Source organism: Miniopterus natalensis, chromosome 9 (genome assembly GCF_054644295.1).
Source record: "Miniopterus natalensis isolate mMinNat1 chromosome 9, mMinNat1.hap1, whole genome shotgun sequence".
In the NCBI taxonomy this organism is placed as follows: domain Eukaryota; kingdom Metazoa; phylum Chordata; class Mammalia; order Chiroptera; family Miniopteridae; genus Miniopterus; species Miniopterus natalensis.
Window position 1 is genome coordinate 18,124,415 of NC_142089.1, and position 19,080 is coordinate 18,143,494.

Sequence of the window (19,080 nt, forward strand, 5' to 3'; positions counted from 1 at the left end):
ATTTGATCATGTACCAGTGTGTCTGCAGAGTAAATTCCCAGAAGTGACATGGGTTGGTTATAGAATATATGCATTCATAATGTTGAGAGCTATTTCCAAATTGCCCTCCATGCAGTCATACCAATTTATATTCTCACCACCAACGACTGAGAGTGCTTGCTTTCTCAGTTTTACCAATATTATCAAATTTTTGGATTTTTGCTAACTTGAGAGGGGGAAAATGATACTTCGGTGTGGCTTTAATTTGCATTTATATTTTTATGGCCCAGGTTGAACATCCTTTTGTATGATAAGGGACATTTGAATTTTTTTTTCTTTGTGCTCTCCTTTGTCCTATTTTGTCTTAGGTTATTGTTCTTTTTCTTGCCAATTTCTTAGAAGGTTGGTGTTTTAATGGAGATTATTTCTTTGATAGAAGTTTTTGCCATTTTGTCATTTTTTGGCCTTTGCTTGTGCGTTGGTTGTTTTTTTCCCATACAGAATTTTGTTTTATTGTTATATAATGAAATGTATTAATCTTTTATTTTATGGCTTCTTTTGTATTTTGAGTCATGGTTATAAAGGCCTTTTCCACTCTGAAAGTCTTCCTTATTTTCTCTTAGAACTTGTGTAGCTTTAATGTGCTCTCCCTCCCGGGAGCATGTCTGTGTCTTTCTTCCCTCTCAGGGATGCATCTCCTATGCTCTAAGGGTCCCCAGCAGACTTGCAACCAGGGGAGCAATGGGCAGCAGCAGCAGCTCGTCCCTGGCTAACCCCCTGAACCCGTCTCCAAGGCCCCTTTTCTCTGACTATGCAGTGAGCTGATGGCAGACCTGCCTTGGTTAACTTCTGTCACTGTGACTTTTATTTCTCAGTGAGCCAAAGCAGCCCCGCCTAGGCTCATTTCTTTCCTCTAACATTTCTAGAGAGCCAAAGCAGCCCCGCCTAGTCTCTCTCCTGTTGCTTCTTCTCTCCTAAGCCCTTCCTCATTTCACTCTCCCCAACTTTAATAAACATAGTCTTTGATCCATATGGAATTTATCCTGGTATAAGGTGGGAGGTATAAATCCAGCTTTTTCTGGAAGGCTAAAAATTGTCACAATGCCATTTATTCTATTAAATTCTGGAAGGCTAAAAAAATTGTCACAATGCCATTTATTCTATTAAGTTGTTTTTCTTTTCACCACAAGTTCATCAAAGATTAAATTTGCACATTTATTGGGGTATATTTCTGGATTTTCTCATATATTCCACTGGTCTGTCTTTTTGTCATGAGCAATATAGTTTTAATTATTGGTGAAGTATAATATAATCAAATATTTGTTGGTGCTTTTCTCTTGGTTCTTTTTCAGAATTTAAGTAGCTCTTCTTGTTTATTTTTTCATAAAACTTTAGCAACTTGTGTTGATCTTAAAATGACTTGCTGGTATTTTTATTATGATCTGGTTATTGCCACCCCTGTGGGTCAGGGGCCGCAAAATAAGGTCTTTTTGCCAAGTGTCACTCACACCAACAAAACAAAGCTATCTTCAGTAAAGCAAAGCAGAAAGTTTATTCCTTGACCAAGGAATGGAGATGCTTTAAAGATATCTTCTCCCCAATTTGAGGAAATTAGGAGAGTCTTAAAGGACTGGTGGGGGTAGGTGGCTTCAAGGGTGAGGATCCCCAAGGGAAGGATGGAGAGTTCTCTGAATTGTGGGGAGCATGCAGTTTCTAAACATGCATGGAACATGCCTGGCCATATATCGCATGTCTCATTTTAATGTTAAGTCTCCATCCCCAGTCTTAATTTTTAGTGAAGGAAAGTTTCTCAAAAGGTCTCTTGGGAAGGGGTTTGGGGTACCATCTTGGATCCTTCTTGTGCAAACCTGTTTCTTAGCTGTGATCCTTGGGTCTCTTATCTTCTCTCCTTGCTGGGAGGCTTAGTTTGCTCTGGAATTTCTGCCCTTTCCCGATGAGTTTGGCCTATTTTGTTATGGGGAATGCATTTGGAGTATGAGAGAATACAAGAAAGTCAATAGAAGTTTAAGGATTAACTAATAATGTGGTGGCACAATCCAGTGACAATGTTATATTATAAAATAACTTAGGAAGAGCCGACATCTTGATATGTTGAATCTTCCTTTTCAAAGGGTTTGGCTTTCTATAGTCTTCTTTTGTGTCCCTTACTTTTCTTCATATGAGTCATGTGCTTTTCTTCTTAAATGTATTCCAAGGTGTTTTATATTTTGATGTTACTGTAAATGGGAGTCATTTATTCTGTATTATCTCTTACCAAGTGTGTGGGGGAATTTTTTGTTCACATGCAAGTTATTGATTTCTAATATTAATTTTATAACCTCCTTCCCCCTGTAAATACTCTTCTTGTTTGTGGAAATTTTGCAGCTGATTCTCTTGCATTTCCAGGTATACAATCATATCTGCAAATAATAATTTTACCTCCCACTTTCCAGTGGTCTTTTCTCTAATTCCTTTCTCAAGTCTAACTGCAGTAGCCAATGCCTCCAGAACAGTGTAAATAATAGTGGTAGTAGTGGGAATCCTTGCTCTTTTGCTGACTTTACTGGAATGCTTCCATTAAGATGCAGATTTGGGACTTAAGTAGATATATTTTATCACCAATAAGCTTTTATTAAGAACAGATTATAGACCAGACTCTGTACCATACAATGGAGATTAAAAAAGAAAATGACTATGATTCTACCTGCCTTCAAAGAACTTAGGGGAAAAGACAAATAACAAAAATTATAGGTGTCACTCTAAGTTAAGTACAGGATACAATGGAGACAAAAATAAAACAGGCGAGAGCTTGTCAGCCTAAGCCTAGTGTCAAGATAAATTTCCAAAGAACAATGTACTCAAAGCATATTAGCTTAGTTTGCCATTGACATGTTTTCATTGAATTAATTATAGGATGACCTTGACTTTAGAGGCAATATATAGGGAAAGTCATTTAAAGAACCTTTGTTAGTTCAGTAAGGACACTGGTGAAGATACTTGTTGAATGCCTCCAACATACCAAACATTAAACGAAGGCTGGGCGTACACATAGACATGGTCTCTACTCATACAGGTACTACAGTGTAACAGAGAAATATGCATTAAAATAGGTAAATAAAATGCAATCAGCGATTGCCTGAACTACATGTATAAGGTACAACTGCTCATGGAAGAAATAGCAATTAATGTCGGCCCAAGGAAGTCAAGGAAAGTTTCTCAAGGGAGGCCCTGTTTGAGCTGACTCAGAAAGAGAAATAAGAGTTTCTCAGGTTGAAAAGGGTGGTTTTATTGTAGCACAGGAATAATATGTACAAAATCTTGGTGACATGAAGGGTATGAAGGGCCCAGGAACTGGCTGATAGCTTAAGAATGGCAGGGGAGGTAGGTGCTAGGAGATGAGCATGCAGAAATTGGCAGAAATTTGGTCCCAAAGGGTATTAAATCCATTCATAGAAAAATGGACTTTATCTGGTAGGCAGGAATGAGCTATTAAAGAATTTTTAACAGAACGATAACGTATTTCAGGGTAGATTGAAGGGAGAAAGACAAAAGGCAAGGATACCAATTAGGAAGTTTATTGTATTAGTCCAGATATTCTCTCTGATGACATTTAATGTCCTCATATAAGAATTCTCATGACAAATTCCCCCTAGAAATTAGTGCCAGCAAAATGCTCTTTTCTACTGGGGAAATGATGTGAGCACTTTATAAATCGTTTGTTTTTCTCTTTGGTTTTTATTTTGTTTTGTGTTTTTGCCTTGAATTCTGGGACAAATAGTGCTCAAAGTAAATGTATAGAAACTATCTCATCTCCATTTAAAATTTCTAGATTGCATACATATTTTATTTAAAACTACTTTAACTCACTTTGAAAAAGATATATAATCATTTTGGAAAATATAAACAAATAGAAAGAAAAAATATATAAATTCCTGAAATTGTGCCACCCAGAGGTAACCACTGGTAACATTTTGGTATACGTCTTTCCAGTAGTTGTTTTCTCTCTCTCTCTCAAAATAAATAAGTCACTTATCTCTGTTTCATTAATGTTGGTTTCTGGAGATTTATCTTGTTTTTTGTTTGGAACATTTCCCCTTGTTTCTTCATTTTCCTTGTCTCTCTATGTTGGTTTTTGCACATTAGAGAAAACAGCCACCTCTCCCAGACTTGACAGACTGGCCTGGTGTAGATGAACCTTGTCAGTCAGCCTGGCCTGAACTCATGGCTGCTTCTCAAACCTTTGTGTTTGTCCAAGCTGTCACCTTTGTCCTTATGGCTCCCAGGGGATTAGGGTGTGCCATGACCCATCTGTGTCCCAAAGATGTGGGAAATGCCCACACAACAGTTTAGGCTCCTGGAAGACTACTATCTGCCCCTTCAGCTCCCCATGCAGGCTAATAGGAAGCCTGACCCTTCAGGCAGCAGCTGGGAAAGTCAGGACATTAATAGACTAGCCCCTATCAGGGAGAAACTGGGAGATGGGGGCTCTCGCGTGCTCCCTCTGCACTGAGCTGGGGGTTGGGAATGACCATGGGAAGTGCTTGTGTACCTATTTAAAAACTGCTTTATTTACTATGGTTCAGTGGGACTCATGAATGCTGAACCTGTTGGCTGTCAGAGCTAGGTGATTTGGGGGCCCACCCCTCAGGTATCAGCCTTAAAAGTTGGGGTGATATATATGTGTTCCAAACCCTTCATTTCTTAGGGAGAAACTGGAAATTAGGGGTTCTCTCTCCATTGTCAGGTGCTGTGCCAGGGGTGGGGCTATGGTAAAACTGCCCCAGCCTTGCTTACACATTTGGCTTGTGGGTGTTTTCTCAGTTGCCCAACTGGTAGGAGTCATTCAACTATTTCTGGATTTCTCTCAGGGGAAATTGATCCCTGTGTAGCTGTATATTTGATGTGTCCATGGGAGGAAAGTAAATAAGGAGCTTCCTATCCTGCCATCTTGGTGACATCCTCTGTGACTTATTTAGCTTAGGGCTGTAAAGAACTTTATTGTGTGTTCTTTGTTTGTTTTAAAATATGTCTTTATTGATTTTAGAGAGAGGAAGGGAGAGGGAGAGATAGAAACATCGATGATGTCAATTGAGTCATTAATTTGAGTTATTGATTGGCTGCCTTCTGCATGCCCCATACTGGGGATCCAGCTCGCAACCCAGGCATGTGCCCTGACTGGGAATTGAACCTCGATCTCCTGGATCATAGGTCCATGCTCAACCGCTGAACCACGTGAGTCGGGCGATAAAGTGCATTTCTTGTAGACCATATATTTGATTTTTTTCATCTAGCCTGATAATCATTTTAAATGGAGTTCAGACTTTTTGCATTTAATAAAATTATCAATATATTTGGATTTAAGTATACCATCTTGCTATTTGTTTTCTATTTATGCCATCTGTTTTTTGTTCCTTCTCATTTCCTGACTTTTCTTTATCCTGTCTCAATAAAAAAGAATATTAATTTTTAGTATTCTATCTCATCTCCACTATTGGCTTATTAGTTTAATCTCTTTGTTTTGTATTTAGTGGTTGCTCTAGGGGGTTTTACAATATGCATTCTCCCTCATTGCAATATACATTTCACTTATTTCTCACATATATTATACCACTTCATATATAGCAGAGGTTGGCAAACTATAGCTTTCAGGCCAAATCTGGGTCATCACCTGCTTTGGTAAATAAAGTTTCATTGGGACACAACCATTGCTATTCATTTACATATTGTTTATGGCATATTTTGTGCTACAATGGCAGAGTTGAGTAGTTGCAACAGAGACCACTAGCCCACAACACCTAAAATATTAGCTATCTGGCGTTTTACAGAAAAAGTTTGCCAACCTTGATGTATAATGTAAGGACCTTCAAACAATATGCTTCTGTTTCACTTATTTTCTTCAAATAATTTTTCTGTCCTCTCCTTTCTGGAACTTCAGTTACAAACATATTAGGCCATGTTATATTGTTCCACATGTCACTAAGGCTCTGCTCATTTTGCTATATCTTCACATTCATGGATTATTCTTCTGCAGTTTATAATCAGTTATTAAGCTTATCTAAAAATTTTAAATTTCAGATACTGTATTTTTGTTTCTAGAAATTTTATTTGATTATTTTTTAAATCTTCTATTTCTCAGTATGTTCATATATTTTTAAAATCTTTGAATATATATATGTATATGTATATTCCCCCCAAAATGTATACACACACTTTGAATAATTATAAAGGCAGTGTTTATTAAAATACATTTCATTTTCATTTAATAGCTATAAAGCATTAAAGTTTGTTTATATTTTTTTGGGATACCCTCTATATATATAAAATAACTGTTTTTACATCCTTGTTTGCTAAGTCCAGCATCTCTTTCATTTTTGGGTTTGTTTCTATTGACTAATTTTTCTTCTGATTTTAGGGTGATTTTTCTCTCTCCTTTTTCACGTGTCTAGTAATTTTTGATGAAATGATGGACATTATAAATATATGTTTTTCAGTGTCTGAATTTTGTTGTCTTTTTTTTGAAGATTTGAATTTTGGTTTACTTGTTGGTTAAGTTGCTAGTGGATCAGTTTGATGATTTCAAGACTTGTTTTTGAGCTTTGGGGCAGTTCTAGAGTGATCATTACTGTTGAGTTAGATTAGTTTAATTACAAGTGCTCAAGGATTTATGTGCAAATGTACTCATTGAAGGATTATTTATAGTAGCAAAAATTGTAAAGTCATGGCCTACTACCATCTTTCAAATAAGGAGTTATTAGGTTTTAACTGGACATTACAGTAAGGGACTGAGTATTGATTTGGTGCTTCCCTAGCGATATTCCCAGGTGTCTTGTTTTGGCAGTTGTATGACATAACCATGAGTATATTCTGTCTGTGTTAACATAGTATCCCTAGTTTGTCTGTACTCTGGAGACATGGTCATATAAGGACTTAGCAAAATCTGGGCATTTGGCCACATAACGAGAATGTGAAGACCACAATCTCTAGCCAAGTGATACAGTCTTTTTTATATAATAATTTTTAAGAGGTTTGGGATGTTGAAGCCCAGTATTAGCTAGAGCCTGGATCACATTAAACATGGAAGAAATTTCATTATAGACATAACTCCTTATCACAGGTGTACAAGTGTTAAGGTTAAATTCACTATATGAGTACTAAAGAGAAATATTACTTTGGATGTTAAAATGGATATTTTACAGTGGCTTGAGCCAGGGAAACACCTTCAAAAAACGAATCAGCTGTTAATTAGAGACTGATGGTAGACTTCTAACATCATGAAAGGTATTATAAAAGTTATTGTAGCCTGAGAAGAAATGACTCACAACTATAGGAATGAACAAAGCTGAAAGAAATTTTGCCTGGAGGCATGCCAAAACTTTAGAGATTATGAAGGGAAAAAACTACAATATAACAACATTAAAAACTGTGTTTTAATGATATGATGGCTTTAATTACACTGATTCCATTAATATTCCTATTTATAAAAATGTGTTCTCTCTGCTAAATAGAGTGGGCTCTAGTTACAGCCTTGGAAAGTGTCATGAATTAGTCATAAATGATTCTTGGTCACTTACATTTAAGCAGAAAAAGAAATTTATTGGTTCACATAACTAAAAATCCAGAGGTAGTATTGGCTTTAGGCACAGCTGGATCTGGGAATTAAAATAATCTCATTAGGACTCTCTTTAAAACAGTTTTGTCTGGCTTTCTTTTGTGTTAGCATCATTCCTAGGTGGGCTTTCTCACTTGTTGAAGATACCTTTTTTTTTTTTTTTTAAATATATCTTTATTGATTTCAGAGAGAGGAAGGGAGAGGGAGAGAGAGAGATGGAAACATCAGTGATGAGAGAGTCATTGATTGGCTGCCTCCTGCACGCCCCTGACTGGGTATCGAGCCTGCAACCGGGCATGTGCCCTGACCGGGAATTGAACCCCGATCGGCTGGATCCTAGGTCGACGCTCAGCCGCTGAGCCACACCCGGCCAAGCGAAGATACCTTTTTATAGTTCTAGGCTTATAAGATGCTTAAGGCCTATGCTCTCATGTAGTGAGGCCATCATTCGTAGCTTCCATGACACACCCCAACATGAGACACACACTGACCAGTTTGGGTCGTGTGCCCATGGGGTTGAGGAGGCATCACCAATTTGTGGATAAACAGCATCACCAATTTGTAGAAGGCAATTCCCAAAAGAAAAAGAGGAATCCTAAACTGAAGAAGAGCAATAGATGCTGTGCAGGCAAAAGACAACAGAGGCCCAGCTATAATAATGGAAATGGAAGGAGGCTCATGTAAAAAGTACACTTGAAATATTATGGGTAAAATGACATGAGGCCTGTGATTTTATTTTTAAATATTCTGGGGGGAAACACGAACACAGATTGAAGACACAAAAATGGCAGAATTGATCAGTGTTCAAGTTGGGTAGTAAGTACATGAACATTCTTTGTATTATCTACTCTGCTTTGATGAGTGTTTAAATTTTTGCTTAAAAAATTAATGACAGAAACAAAGTACCAACAATAACAGCAGCAAAAAAAAATGCAGTTTCTAATTGACTAAGGTTATTTACAAGAAGTAAAAGGTAAGAGAGATGCTGAGAGGGAAGATTATATGTCATTTATCCAGAATGTCAAGTCTCAGGATGATAGATCCTTTTCTTAACAGCTGATTTATCTCTTCTTGGTGCTAGAAATGGTATCAGTCAGGGTCTACTCAGAAAAACAGAAGTCACTTGGTATTTCAAAGAGAGGGAATTTAATGTATGAAATTGGTTCCAAATGTTTTGGAAGGAATGGAACAGAAAAAGGGAAAAGAGGGGCCTGAGGGAGCCAGAAGAAGGATTCTAATCATAGATCAGAAGCTTCTGTGCCCCTGAGCTGGAGCCCACAAGTCTGTACAGGCTGCTGTGCAGTAGGAATTGCTGTCCCAGTTGTTGTGGATTTGCCAAGGAAGTGCCACTTCTATCAGAGATGGAAAGTCCAAAGGGTGGAAAGACTACTGCAGTCCAGACACACCAGCCCTGCTGCTGCTCCACCAACAGCCAGCAATTGCTGCATTTCCACTGCCCAAAGCAGGAAATTTCTTTTCCTTTTTCTGATCTCCTGTCAGTTCCTTCTATTGATAGAATCTAACAGGAAGCCAGCTGCAAGGAAGGAAGCCTGGGAAATAGCATTCGCAAAGTCATATCAGTAGCAAGTAGAATAGAGCATGGAGGGTGTTGAGCTGAGAGACAACAGGCAAATGACCAGCATAGTCCAACATTTTGGCTGCTTGGCATCTACACACACTTCTCTTCCCATATTTAAAATGCTAAACAACAAGTTTATGAGTTTGAGTTATAATATGCAGCTTTTTTCATACAAAGACACCCTCACGCTCTCCCCAAAATGGGTGATGGTAATTCTTCTTTTAGGTCAGTCACAATCTAATTTAATGGAACTATGCAATGTTTACCTGGTGTAAGCATTACTGTCTTGGGAGCTAAGATCGCTGCAGGGACAGAAAGCAAAAATTAGAGGTAAAAGTGAAAGGAGGCACTACCACTTTCTTTTTTCTAGAAGTGAGTATTCTATGGAAAAAAATAGCATCATGTTATGGTGGTAGTTAAAAGCATATACCACATCCCTTTGGATAACACTCCAATCTCTCAGGGTACCGTCTGTCAGAATGGGGCCAGAATGGAATATTCAGTTGGCCATTCCGCCATTTTATCAGGCAACTGCTTGTGGGTGATAGAGTACGTGGCAAGCTTCATGGTTCTAGAGAAAGAGGTCAGCCGACAAACACAGAACAGGTCATCTTTTTTTTTTTTTTTTTAAATATATCTTTATTGATTTCAGAGAGAGGAAAGGAGAGTGAGAGAGAGAGAGAGAAACATCAATGATGAGAGAGTCACTGACCCCGCAACCCGGGCATGTGCCCTGACCGGGAATCAAACCCCGATCACCTGGATCCTAGGTCGATGCTCAACCACTGAGCCACGCCCGGCCGGGCAGAACAGGTCATCTTGCCCACCTGATTTCTGAGAGCCTCCTCAGCAGCTAATACCCTTTATTAAGCATTCACACAAGACACTAAAACCTCTTACCCTGTGCACATTCCAAGAGGTATATCCATCCACCTACCTTTTCTTCATATGCCCTTCGGTTACCAACGCTTCTCTCTTGTTCTTTCTAAACCCTTGAGCATTTGACCAACTTGTTAGCCACTGTCAGTGAATCAGGGTAAAATCCGTACTGCTGTGTCTGTCTCTTTTGGCCATGCCAAGCTGACAACCAGATGCCCAGTGGGGGTATTTCCCTCCCCATTGCCTTTCAGGGACACTCCTGATTGGAGCTGTGATGTTTCAGCCATCCAGTTCCAGCCGATACCAGCACATTGTGCAGAACCATCTCTACATGAGGCCTTAACTTTTTCTTCCTCAGGCAGCTAGCTGTAGGGAACTCACCATGAGGCCATATGTGTTTGCTGAGGAAGGCAGCAATGTACTAGGAGTAAGTGCTGTGGGAACTGTGCCACCCGCTCGTGAACTTATTGGTGGATTCAGGACCTGTCCAGTCTAATCTTGTATATAGCACTTCCTCTTGACGGTGGAGTGCTGCTGCACATGCCCAAATGTATACTTTGGTGGCTTAGTAACACTCATGATAGGCAACCCAGGCATGGCCACTTGGTGTCCCGTGGTCAGCATCAAGCTCTGAGAGAGCCTGGTAGCTCAAAAAGCTCTTTTTCAAAAGGAGAATAGCTGGAGGGGTGAGGTGAGGAATTTTTGTGACAACTCAACTGGTCTGCAGTGTACAAGAGCTGGAATTCCAAATCAAGCTACCTGGCTCTAGTGTCTATGCTTATAACTATAAGGTGGTCTGTATCAATTTTTATCTCTTTGACCATTTTTAACATACAGTGTATTCTGAAACCTATTATCCTTTGTGTCTTGGAGACTACCTTCTCTAAGAAGAAAGTGGTTTTCATGGAAAAAAGATAGAGATTTCTGATTGTAATTTTAGTTGACTCATCTTAGAAAAACAATGTGATTTTGTGCTTGGTAACCACGTGTCTTCTCTTTAGAATGGAGATCTCCTCTCATCAGTCTCAACTCTTGCAACAACTGAATGAGCAGCGCCGGCAAGACGTGTTTTGTGACTGCAGTATTCTAGTTGAAGGGAAGGTCTTCAAAGCACATCGAAATGTGTTATTTGCTAGTAGTGGCTACTTTAAAATGCTGCTTTCTCAGAATTCAAAGGAGACTAGCCAGCCGACCACAGCTACGTTTCAGGCTTTCTCCCCTGACACTTTTACAGTCATCCTGGACTTCGTCTATTCCGGCAAACTCTCTCTTACTGGTCAGAATGTCATAGAAGTGATGTCAGCTGCCAGCTTCCTTCAGATGACTGATGTCATTAGCGTATGTAAGACCTTTATTAAATCTTCATTAGACATTAGCGAGAAAGAAAAAGATCGCTATTTCAGTCTCTCCGATAAAGATGCCAATTCTAATGGTACAGAACGTTCCTCTTTTTATAGCGCTGGCTGGCAAGAAGGCAGCGGTTCTCCACATTCTCACCTGAGCCCAGATCAAGGAACAGGTGTAATAAGCGGGAAATCTTGGAATAAGTATAATTACCATTCAGTTTCCCAAAGGAATATTCAGCAACCCATGGCCAAGCATGAACAAAGGAAAGATTCCATTAAAAAGTCCAAACATCCAAGGTTGTCACAGCTTTCCGAAATTGCTCATTGTAAGTCAAGCAAGCGAGAGGCACGAACATCTGATTCTTCCAGCCACGTTTCCCAGTCTGAAGAGCAAGTACAGATTGATGCTGAAATGGACTCTACTCCTCTTGGCTGTCAGTACGGTCAAGGCTCTGATGTCACATCAAGAAGTTTTCCAGGTACCCTAAAAGAGATTTTGTCCCCTCACCCAAGTTCCAGTCCTCCTGTATAAATCAAGCCCATCTCAACAGGCCCTTACTTTTAGGTGTTGTGGGCAGTTGAACCAAGTGGTTTTTTTAAAGTTATACTTCTCTAATAAAATTTATTTCATAAAATATAAATTTAAAAATTTTGATTAAAGTGATATTGAAGAAATTTAATGACAGTCAAAACCATAGAATTCTGAGGGACAAAATCCATGCTTTTCCAAACCTGTATCTGTGGGTGATTAGATTACTGGTAAATGTTGAAAGCTCTTTTCTAAATGGTTCAATCCCTAAGATAAATGTTTTCACTTTAATTTTTTTTAAAGTTTTTTTTTTAATCCTACCCAAGGATATTTTTTCCATTGCTTTTCAGAGAGAGTGGAAGTGGGGGGGGCGGAGAGAGAGAAACATCAATGTGAGAGAGAGACATCAATTGGTTCCCTCCCACAATCGCCCCAACCAGGCCGGGATTGAGCCTGCATCCGAGGTACATGCTTTTGGCCGGAATCGAACCCGGGACCTTTCAGTCCTTGGGCTGACTCTCTACCATTGTAGAGGGTTGTAGAGGATGGGTGAGCCAAACCGGCCAGGGAGACAATCAAGTTTTAATAAGATTTCTTCTCCGTTTCTTCTACCTTTTCAAGATTGGACTCACCAACTTCTTCTGCATTCCTTTTGTTACTAGAATTGTTATTATGAACTTTCCAGTGATTTAATCAAACTGTCTCCTGACAGATGATCTGCCCAGGATGAGATTCAAGTGCCCATACTGCACACATGTGGTGAAGCGGAAAGCAGACCTAAAGCGCCACCTTCGTTGTCATACCGGAGAACGGCCCTATCCATGTCAAGCCTGCGGAAAAAGATTTAGCAGGCTAGACCACCTAAGTAGCCATTTTCGAACAGTATGTATTTGATTTTTCATCATTTTACTTCTTAAATACATGCACTTATCTGCTTTAGGATGATCTAATTTATGATGGAAATATTTTCTCACAACTCTACCATATTAAAAGTTTTTCCAACTTAATGTATTTACTTTGCACATAATGCATAATTCAATATATATGTATTTTTTTATTCTTTGAAACCTTGAAGTCAGAGACATTCTTTTGAGTATCCATTTTAGTGTATTTAAAATGTAACAGGTTTTTATATACCGATCTTTTTGGAGCCAAAGACAATATAAACTAAAAATGTTTTAAATGTCTGGGTCAGAATCACTGCTTCAGATACTCAGCATCTACTGGTGACTCTTGGATCCTTATCTGGTAGAATCTCTAGTTTCAGCTGCCAGACCTCTCTGTATGACACCCCCTTTCTAGTGTCGCTCTAGTTTCTCTATAGTCTCCTCAGGGAAGGCAGCAAGGTGGGTAGCAGAGCCATTTCCAGTCAGGCACTGGACTGTCAGCAGTCAGAAAAATCTCAGGGAATTTGCTGGTCAATGCCCTAGTGGTATACTAATGTAGTAATATTGGAATATTATTCTGCAACAAGAAGATCATAAATGTGCTCTTACCTGTGAAAGAGCAATATTCCTGTGAATATTCATCTTGCAACAAGAAGTTTTTCCAAAATCTGTTCTATTACGTGTACTACAATTCCATTGATAAGAGATCTTTTTACTTTTAAAGGACACTCGGTCCCTTAAAGTAATTTCTTCATGCATTGCTTTATAGTTATTTACTCAAGAAATATAACTGAGTACGTACTATGTGCCAGACCCTTTTCTAAGTGCTAGTTATATAGCAGTGAGCAAAACAAAATGTTTGCCTTTATTAGTATCGTGAAGATAACCCCCGAATTAAGATATGTAATATCACTAGAATAGTACATGGCATATATTAAGTGTTTGCAATTGTTATTATTCTGAAAAGGTGTCTTGTATTACCTCACATTATCAAAATACTATTGGATTAAGGGATATGTGAAATTGTAAGTATGTAATGTTAATCCTAAAAACATAGTACTAGCTGGTTTGGCTCAGTGGTTAGAGCGTCAGCCTGTAGACCGAAGCATCCCGGTTCAATTCCGGCAAAGGACACGTACCTCGGTTTCCGGCTTGCCCCGGTCAGGGTCTGTGCGGGAGGCAGCCAGTAGATGTGTTTCTCTCACATTGATGTTTCTCTCTCTCTCTTCCACTCTCTGAAAAAACAAAGGAAAAAAAATCCTCAGGTGGGGATTAAAAACAAAAAAACAACAAAAAACATTATAGCCATTATTTAGAGAAAACCGATGTGTAATATTTCTGTGACATCAATTTATCACCAAAACCTGTATCTTTTTCTAATAACTAGATGTTAATTTAATATTAATGCTTAGCTTTGAACATCTTAAGTTTATGAACTGCTACCTAGAATAACAAATTCTCCTGCTTTTTAAAAATCCTGTTTTATTGCTATTTCAATCTCTACACAGATTCACCAGGCATGCAAACTGATCTGCAGAAAATGCAAACGCCACGTGACTGATCTAACAGGTCAAGTGGTCCAGGAAGGAACCCGGCGCTACAGACTCTGTAACGAGTGCCTTGCTGAAGTTGGCATAGACAGCCTCCCCATGGACCTGGAAGCTGAACAGCGTCTTATGTCCCCATCAGATGGAGATAAGGATCCCAGATGGCACTTGGGTGAAGATGAGAACAGATCGTATGTGGAGATTGTAGAGGATGGGTCTGCTGATCTGGTCATACAACAGGTTGACGACAGTGAAGAAGAAGAAGAAAAGGAAGTGAAGCCCAGCATCAGGTAGCTGAACGCGAACCAACAGAGCCCGCGTGTCTGCAGCTGGCACTGACTTCCTGTGTCTGTCTCTCTCTTTTCCATGGTCAGAGGCTGGTTAACGAATTGTCAGACTGACTTGAAGGAAATGACCTGGTACAACTTGCATGCTTTCTGAACAGGCCCTTGTATCCATTCTGAACTTTGTTGCCCTAAAATATGTTGCTGCACTGGAAAGAAAGACCTAGCTTGAGTTGGCAGGATAGGTGAACGATTAATCCTCTTACTTTCATTACAGAGATGCCTTTTTTCTTTTAATATTGGAAGATCTACTTAGCAAACCCTTTTCAAAGAAAATATTTTAAATAAATTTACCACAACCAAACTTTATGTAACATAATTTCAAGGTGTTTCAAAATCACATAAACTATCAATATTGAATTTTCACAGGGAACTAGGTAAGAGCACATTTAGGAGTCAGGTACCCAACCTGTCTGAATTAATGTCATTCTAGTAACTTAAGGTCCACACCAACCTATCATTCCGTTATCCTCCATGTTTTAGGATTACGGCAGAAGACAAATCTAAAATGTTTGAAATCATTCATATATGAACTTTTTGTCATTAAGTTAAAAAATTACTCATATAGTTAGTAGTGTAAGAAAAGCCAAGACAGTACATGAAGTAGAGGCTGACCAGAGATTATATACAGGTACCGTTTTCTTGAAGCGGGAAACTAATACTGCCTAAAAGTCAAGGTAGTTTGTGACGAACTGTCACTATAGTACTCCTCTCTAAAGAAAAAAAACACTGAAGGAAACTGGAGGTTCTTACTAGTTCTTAAGAGCAGTTTCTAACATTTACTGCTTGTCTGTTACTTATAAAGCGCTCTCCCACACCCTTTCTCACCTAATTAGAAAGATAAATATTATTGTCTCTGATTTACAAATGAGGAAGGGACTAGTGATTGTACAGGTTTTGATTTTTTGTTAATATATCTTTATTGATTTCAGGGAGAGGAAAGGAGAGGGAGAGAAATATCAATGATGAGAGTCATTGATCGGCTGCCTCCTGCACGCCCCTGACTGGGGATCGAGCCCGCAACCTGGGCATGTGTCCTGACCGGGAATCGAACCCCGATTGCTTGGATCCTAGGTCAGTGCTCAACCACTGAGCCATGCCCAGCCTGGCCAGGTTTTGATTTTAAACAGTCCTCTTTCAACCTTGACTCCTCCTCATGTCCCCTGAAATGGTGAAGAATTGAAGCTGTACTTCACCAGTCTGCGGTAATTATAAAAGAAGCCTATCAGAATTAGAAAGTATGAAAAAAAGAGGAATTTAATCATCTTCAACAACATGTAATATTTTGAACTAGTTATTCAAAATAGTGCTAAGTAATATCCCTACAGTGTCTATTGACATGTTTTTATGTCATTATTTATATGTAAATTTTATATATAAAACTATCTGAACAAGTTATCTTAAAAACTTTAAGCATTTTTGCTTATCTTCTATATGTAATTTTTCAGAACAAACTTTTCCTCTTGGGATACAGTTAAGTTTAAACTCTTCTGCTGTATGAGTTATGGAATATTCCAAAATTACAGTGAAATTGAAGAAGCATTATTTTCGTTCTAAAGATAAAATCTATATACCAGAAGTAAAGAACTGACCTCCATCAAAGTCTCTGCAGGTTATCACAGTAAAGCTTGATATAATTCAATTTTGATAGAGGCGCCATGTATTATACTGTATCTTTATTTTTTAAAAATCCTTATCCAAGGACATGCTTAGAGAGAGGAAGGGGGAGAGAGAGAGAGAAAGAAAAATTGATGTGAGAGAAACATCAATCGCCTTTCATACTTGGCCTGACTGGGGAAGGAACCTGAAACCGATACGTGCCCTGACCAGGAACTGAACTGGCCAACCTTTCGGTGCACAGAACAATACTCAACCAACCAAGCCACTCCAGCCGAACTATTATACTATATTTTTAAATACAGCCTGACATACCTCAAGATACTTTTTATGTTATTATTGTCTTATTTGATTGTCCTTGATACCAATTTGTGGACTAAAATTGTTAATTTCTAAAAAAAAATTTATACGTAGATGAATAACCAGTTTGTTTTTATGGTACTTAATTCTGAGACTTTTTCAAGATTCCTCTGATGGTAAATTTCCAGTTGCTTCAAGACTGGATGGTGTGCATTGAGTTCATTGCTTTCCCACCGTGACTGTTCCTGAATCAGGAGTCTTAACAATTAAGTTGTATCCCAATGAGGATGGGAACAGTTGTCACTCTCTAGTCTAGATGATGGTAACATCTTTGAAAATTATAATCTGACTTTTAGTGGTTGGAGCCAAAAGGAAACATTTCTGATTTGAGCTTTATTTGTAGAAATGAAGTAGTGCTTGCATGTGTGTACTCTGACACACTTTATAATCTAAATGTCCTTTTATTCTATTGTCTTCTGCATGCAAACTTTCCATATAGCAGCATGAATGTCAGCAAAGGCCACTGAACAGTGCCACCAGCACTTGAAGAGCCTTATCAGAAATAGCGCTTTCTCACAATTGTTTATAACAAGCATCAAGCAGTCTCCACAGAACAGCTACCAAGCTCACCAAGTTCAGGACGTGTTTGCAAGTTGTAAATAATACTCGTCATATCATGTGTTTCTAAGACTTTAGAGACCAGTTCTTTTCTAGAGTGAAACTATTAATGGTTTCTGAGAAAACAAAATTGACTTTTAAATGTGGGAACATGTTACATAGGGGTATAATTTGTTAATACAAGCTTTATTTATGTCAAGGATTTTTTTTTTTTTAACATTTGGAAAATGGAATTGGTTAGACCAGTTTGCTCTTGCAGGAGTGCTGTTTATCAGCTTCTGAACATCCTTCTAACTCTATGGTCCTGAAGAGTGTCTCGTTGATGGGATGAAGTTTTGCAAAAAGAAAGCACTCCTGCAGTTGTGCCTAGTGTCTGAAGGAAGTGAAATAGAGTAGGTCAGTGGTTTAAAAGATTCTTTTTAACCCAAGAAAACCCTTTTTTTTCCAATGAATTGTTTCATAGAGAAGCCCAACATTTAAGGAAGAAACTAAAATCACAGTGCTCTGGTTAAAGCCCCCTACAAGCCTTTCCCGACACCTTGGCAGAGCTCAGGAGTATAGCATTGAAAACCTCAGAACTAAACTTTTTGACTTCTCTTTAAGCATTAGTCTCACTTTATTACTCCTGTTACTCGCTGCACTTATAAGCCGGTAACCATGCGGTCTCTTAGAGCAGCAAATCATCCTTATTATACTGTGTTCCTTCTGTATTTATATCTTAAGATTATAACAACACATTTTTCAATGTTATGTTTTTGAGTAATAAAATCAAAACATAGTTATTTCTTTTGGGGGGGCCAAGTTACTGCTTAATTGATTTAAAAAGTTTCTTTATTCAATTACTTATGAGCTCAGAACTCAATTCATTAAAGTTATTTCACCAAGTCGTGCTAAGATATATTGAAATTTCCACTCATTGTTTATATATATTTTTTTGAGTGCTAAAATTAATACTATGGAAAAATCACTAAAAGCAGTACAGCATAAGATGTGTTTAGTTGGGATGGGTGATAATAATAGGTACTGAAGGACCAAAACTTAGATTTTAAATGCAAAGTTCTACATTATTTTATATTAGCGTGAATCAGTATTACTATTTATCATTTATATAGCATTTTATATTTGCAAAGTATTTAAAAATTTTTGTTATTCTTTACATATCTATGAAATAGGACAGTTATCCCACATGAAAGGTAAAGAAATCGAGGGACAGAACAGTTAAGCAACCTACCTAAGACAACCCAGTGAAACACAGGCAAAAATAGGAATTAGAAAGATCCAATATTTTGAATCCTGGAATATCAGCTTAATTCACTGAGGTGTGTTGTGTATTACTCTATTTTATAAGATGTCTTTATACAAGTAATAGTCAATTGTTTTAAAGCTGACATTGTATGTGGATAAATCCTATACAGAATAAATATTATGTAAAGTATGTGAGTTTTTAAAAAATGTTTATTTCTTGATTTTTGGGGGGAGAGAAATATCTATTTGTTGTTCCACTTTTTAATGCATTAATTGGTTGATTCTTGTATGTGCCGATTGGGGATCAAATCCCCAACTGTGGTATATCAGGATGACGCTCCAACCAACTGAGCCAAGACAGTTACAAGAATTTTAATGATAAAATTCAGGTTATCATAGAAATAGCACTGTTTAGCCAGCTTCTTTATGTCTTGTGAAGTATAATTAATATTTTATTTTGATACTGAAGTTTCTTAACTATTCATACTAGTGGAGCCACAAATATACTAAGAAAAATGGAATCCACAAAGGATCTGTAAACTTCATTTTCTAATATGTCAGTTTTCTCCCTACAGAACTTGTAATTAATGCCAAGAAGTCA

The 19,080-nt window shown here is 38.1% G+C and overlaps 1 protein-coding gene across 2 annotated transcripts in view; it reads left to right on the top strand.

Moving 5' to 3' along the window:
• Positions 1-18,669, top strand: part of ZBTB8A (zinc finger and BTB domain containing 8A) — a 30,375-nt gene extending 11,706 nt beyond the window's left edge. For both annotated transcript variants that reach the window (XM_016217744.2, XM_087820270.1), the window contains exons 3-5: positions 11,048-11,871; positions 12,634-12,803; positions 14,317-18,669. In XM_016217744.2, coding sequence (XP_016073230.1) covers positions 11,049-11,871; positions 12,634-12,803; positions 14,317-14,649 — 1,326 coding nt within the window. In that variant the 5' untranslated portion in view covers position 11,048 and the 3' untranslated portion in view covers positions 14,650-18,669. The remainder of the gene's footprint in view (positions 1-11,047; positions 11,872-12,633; positions 12,804-14,316) is intronic.
• The last annotated feature ends 411 nt before the right edge of the window (positions 18,670-19,080 follow it).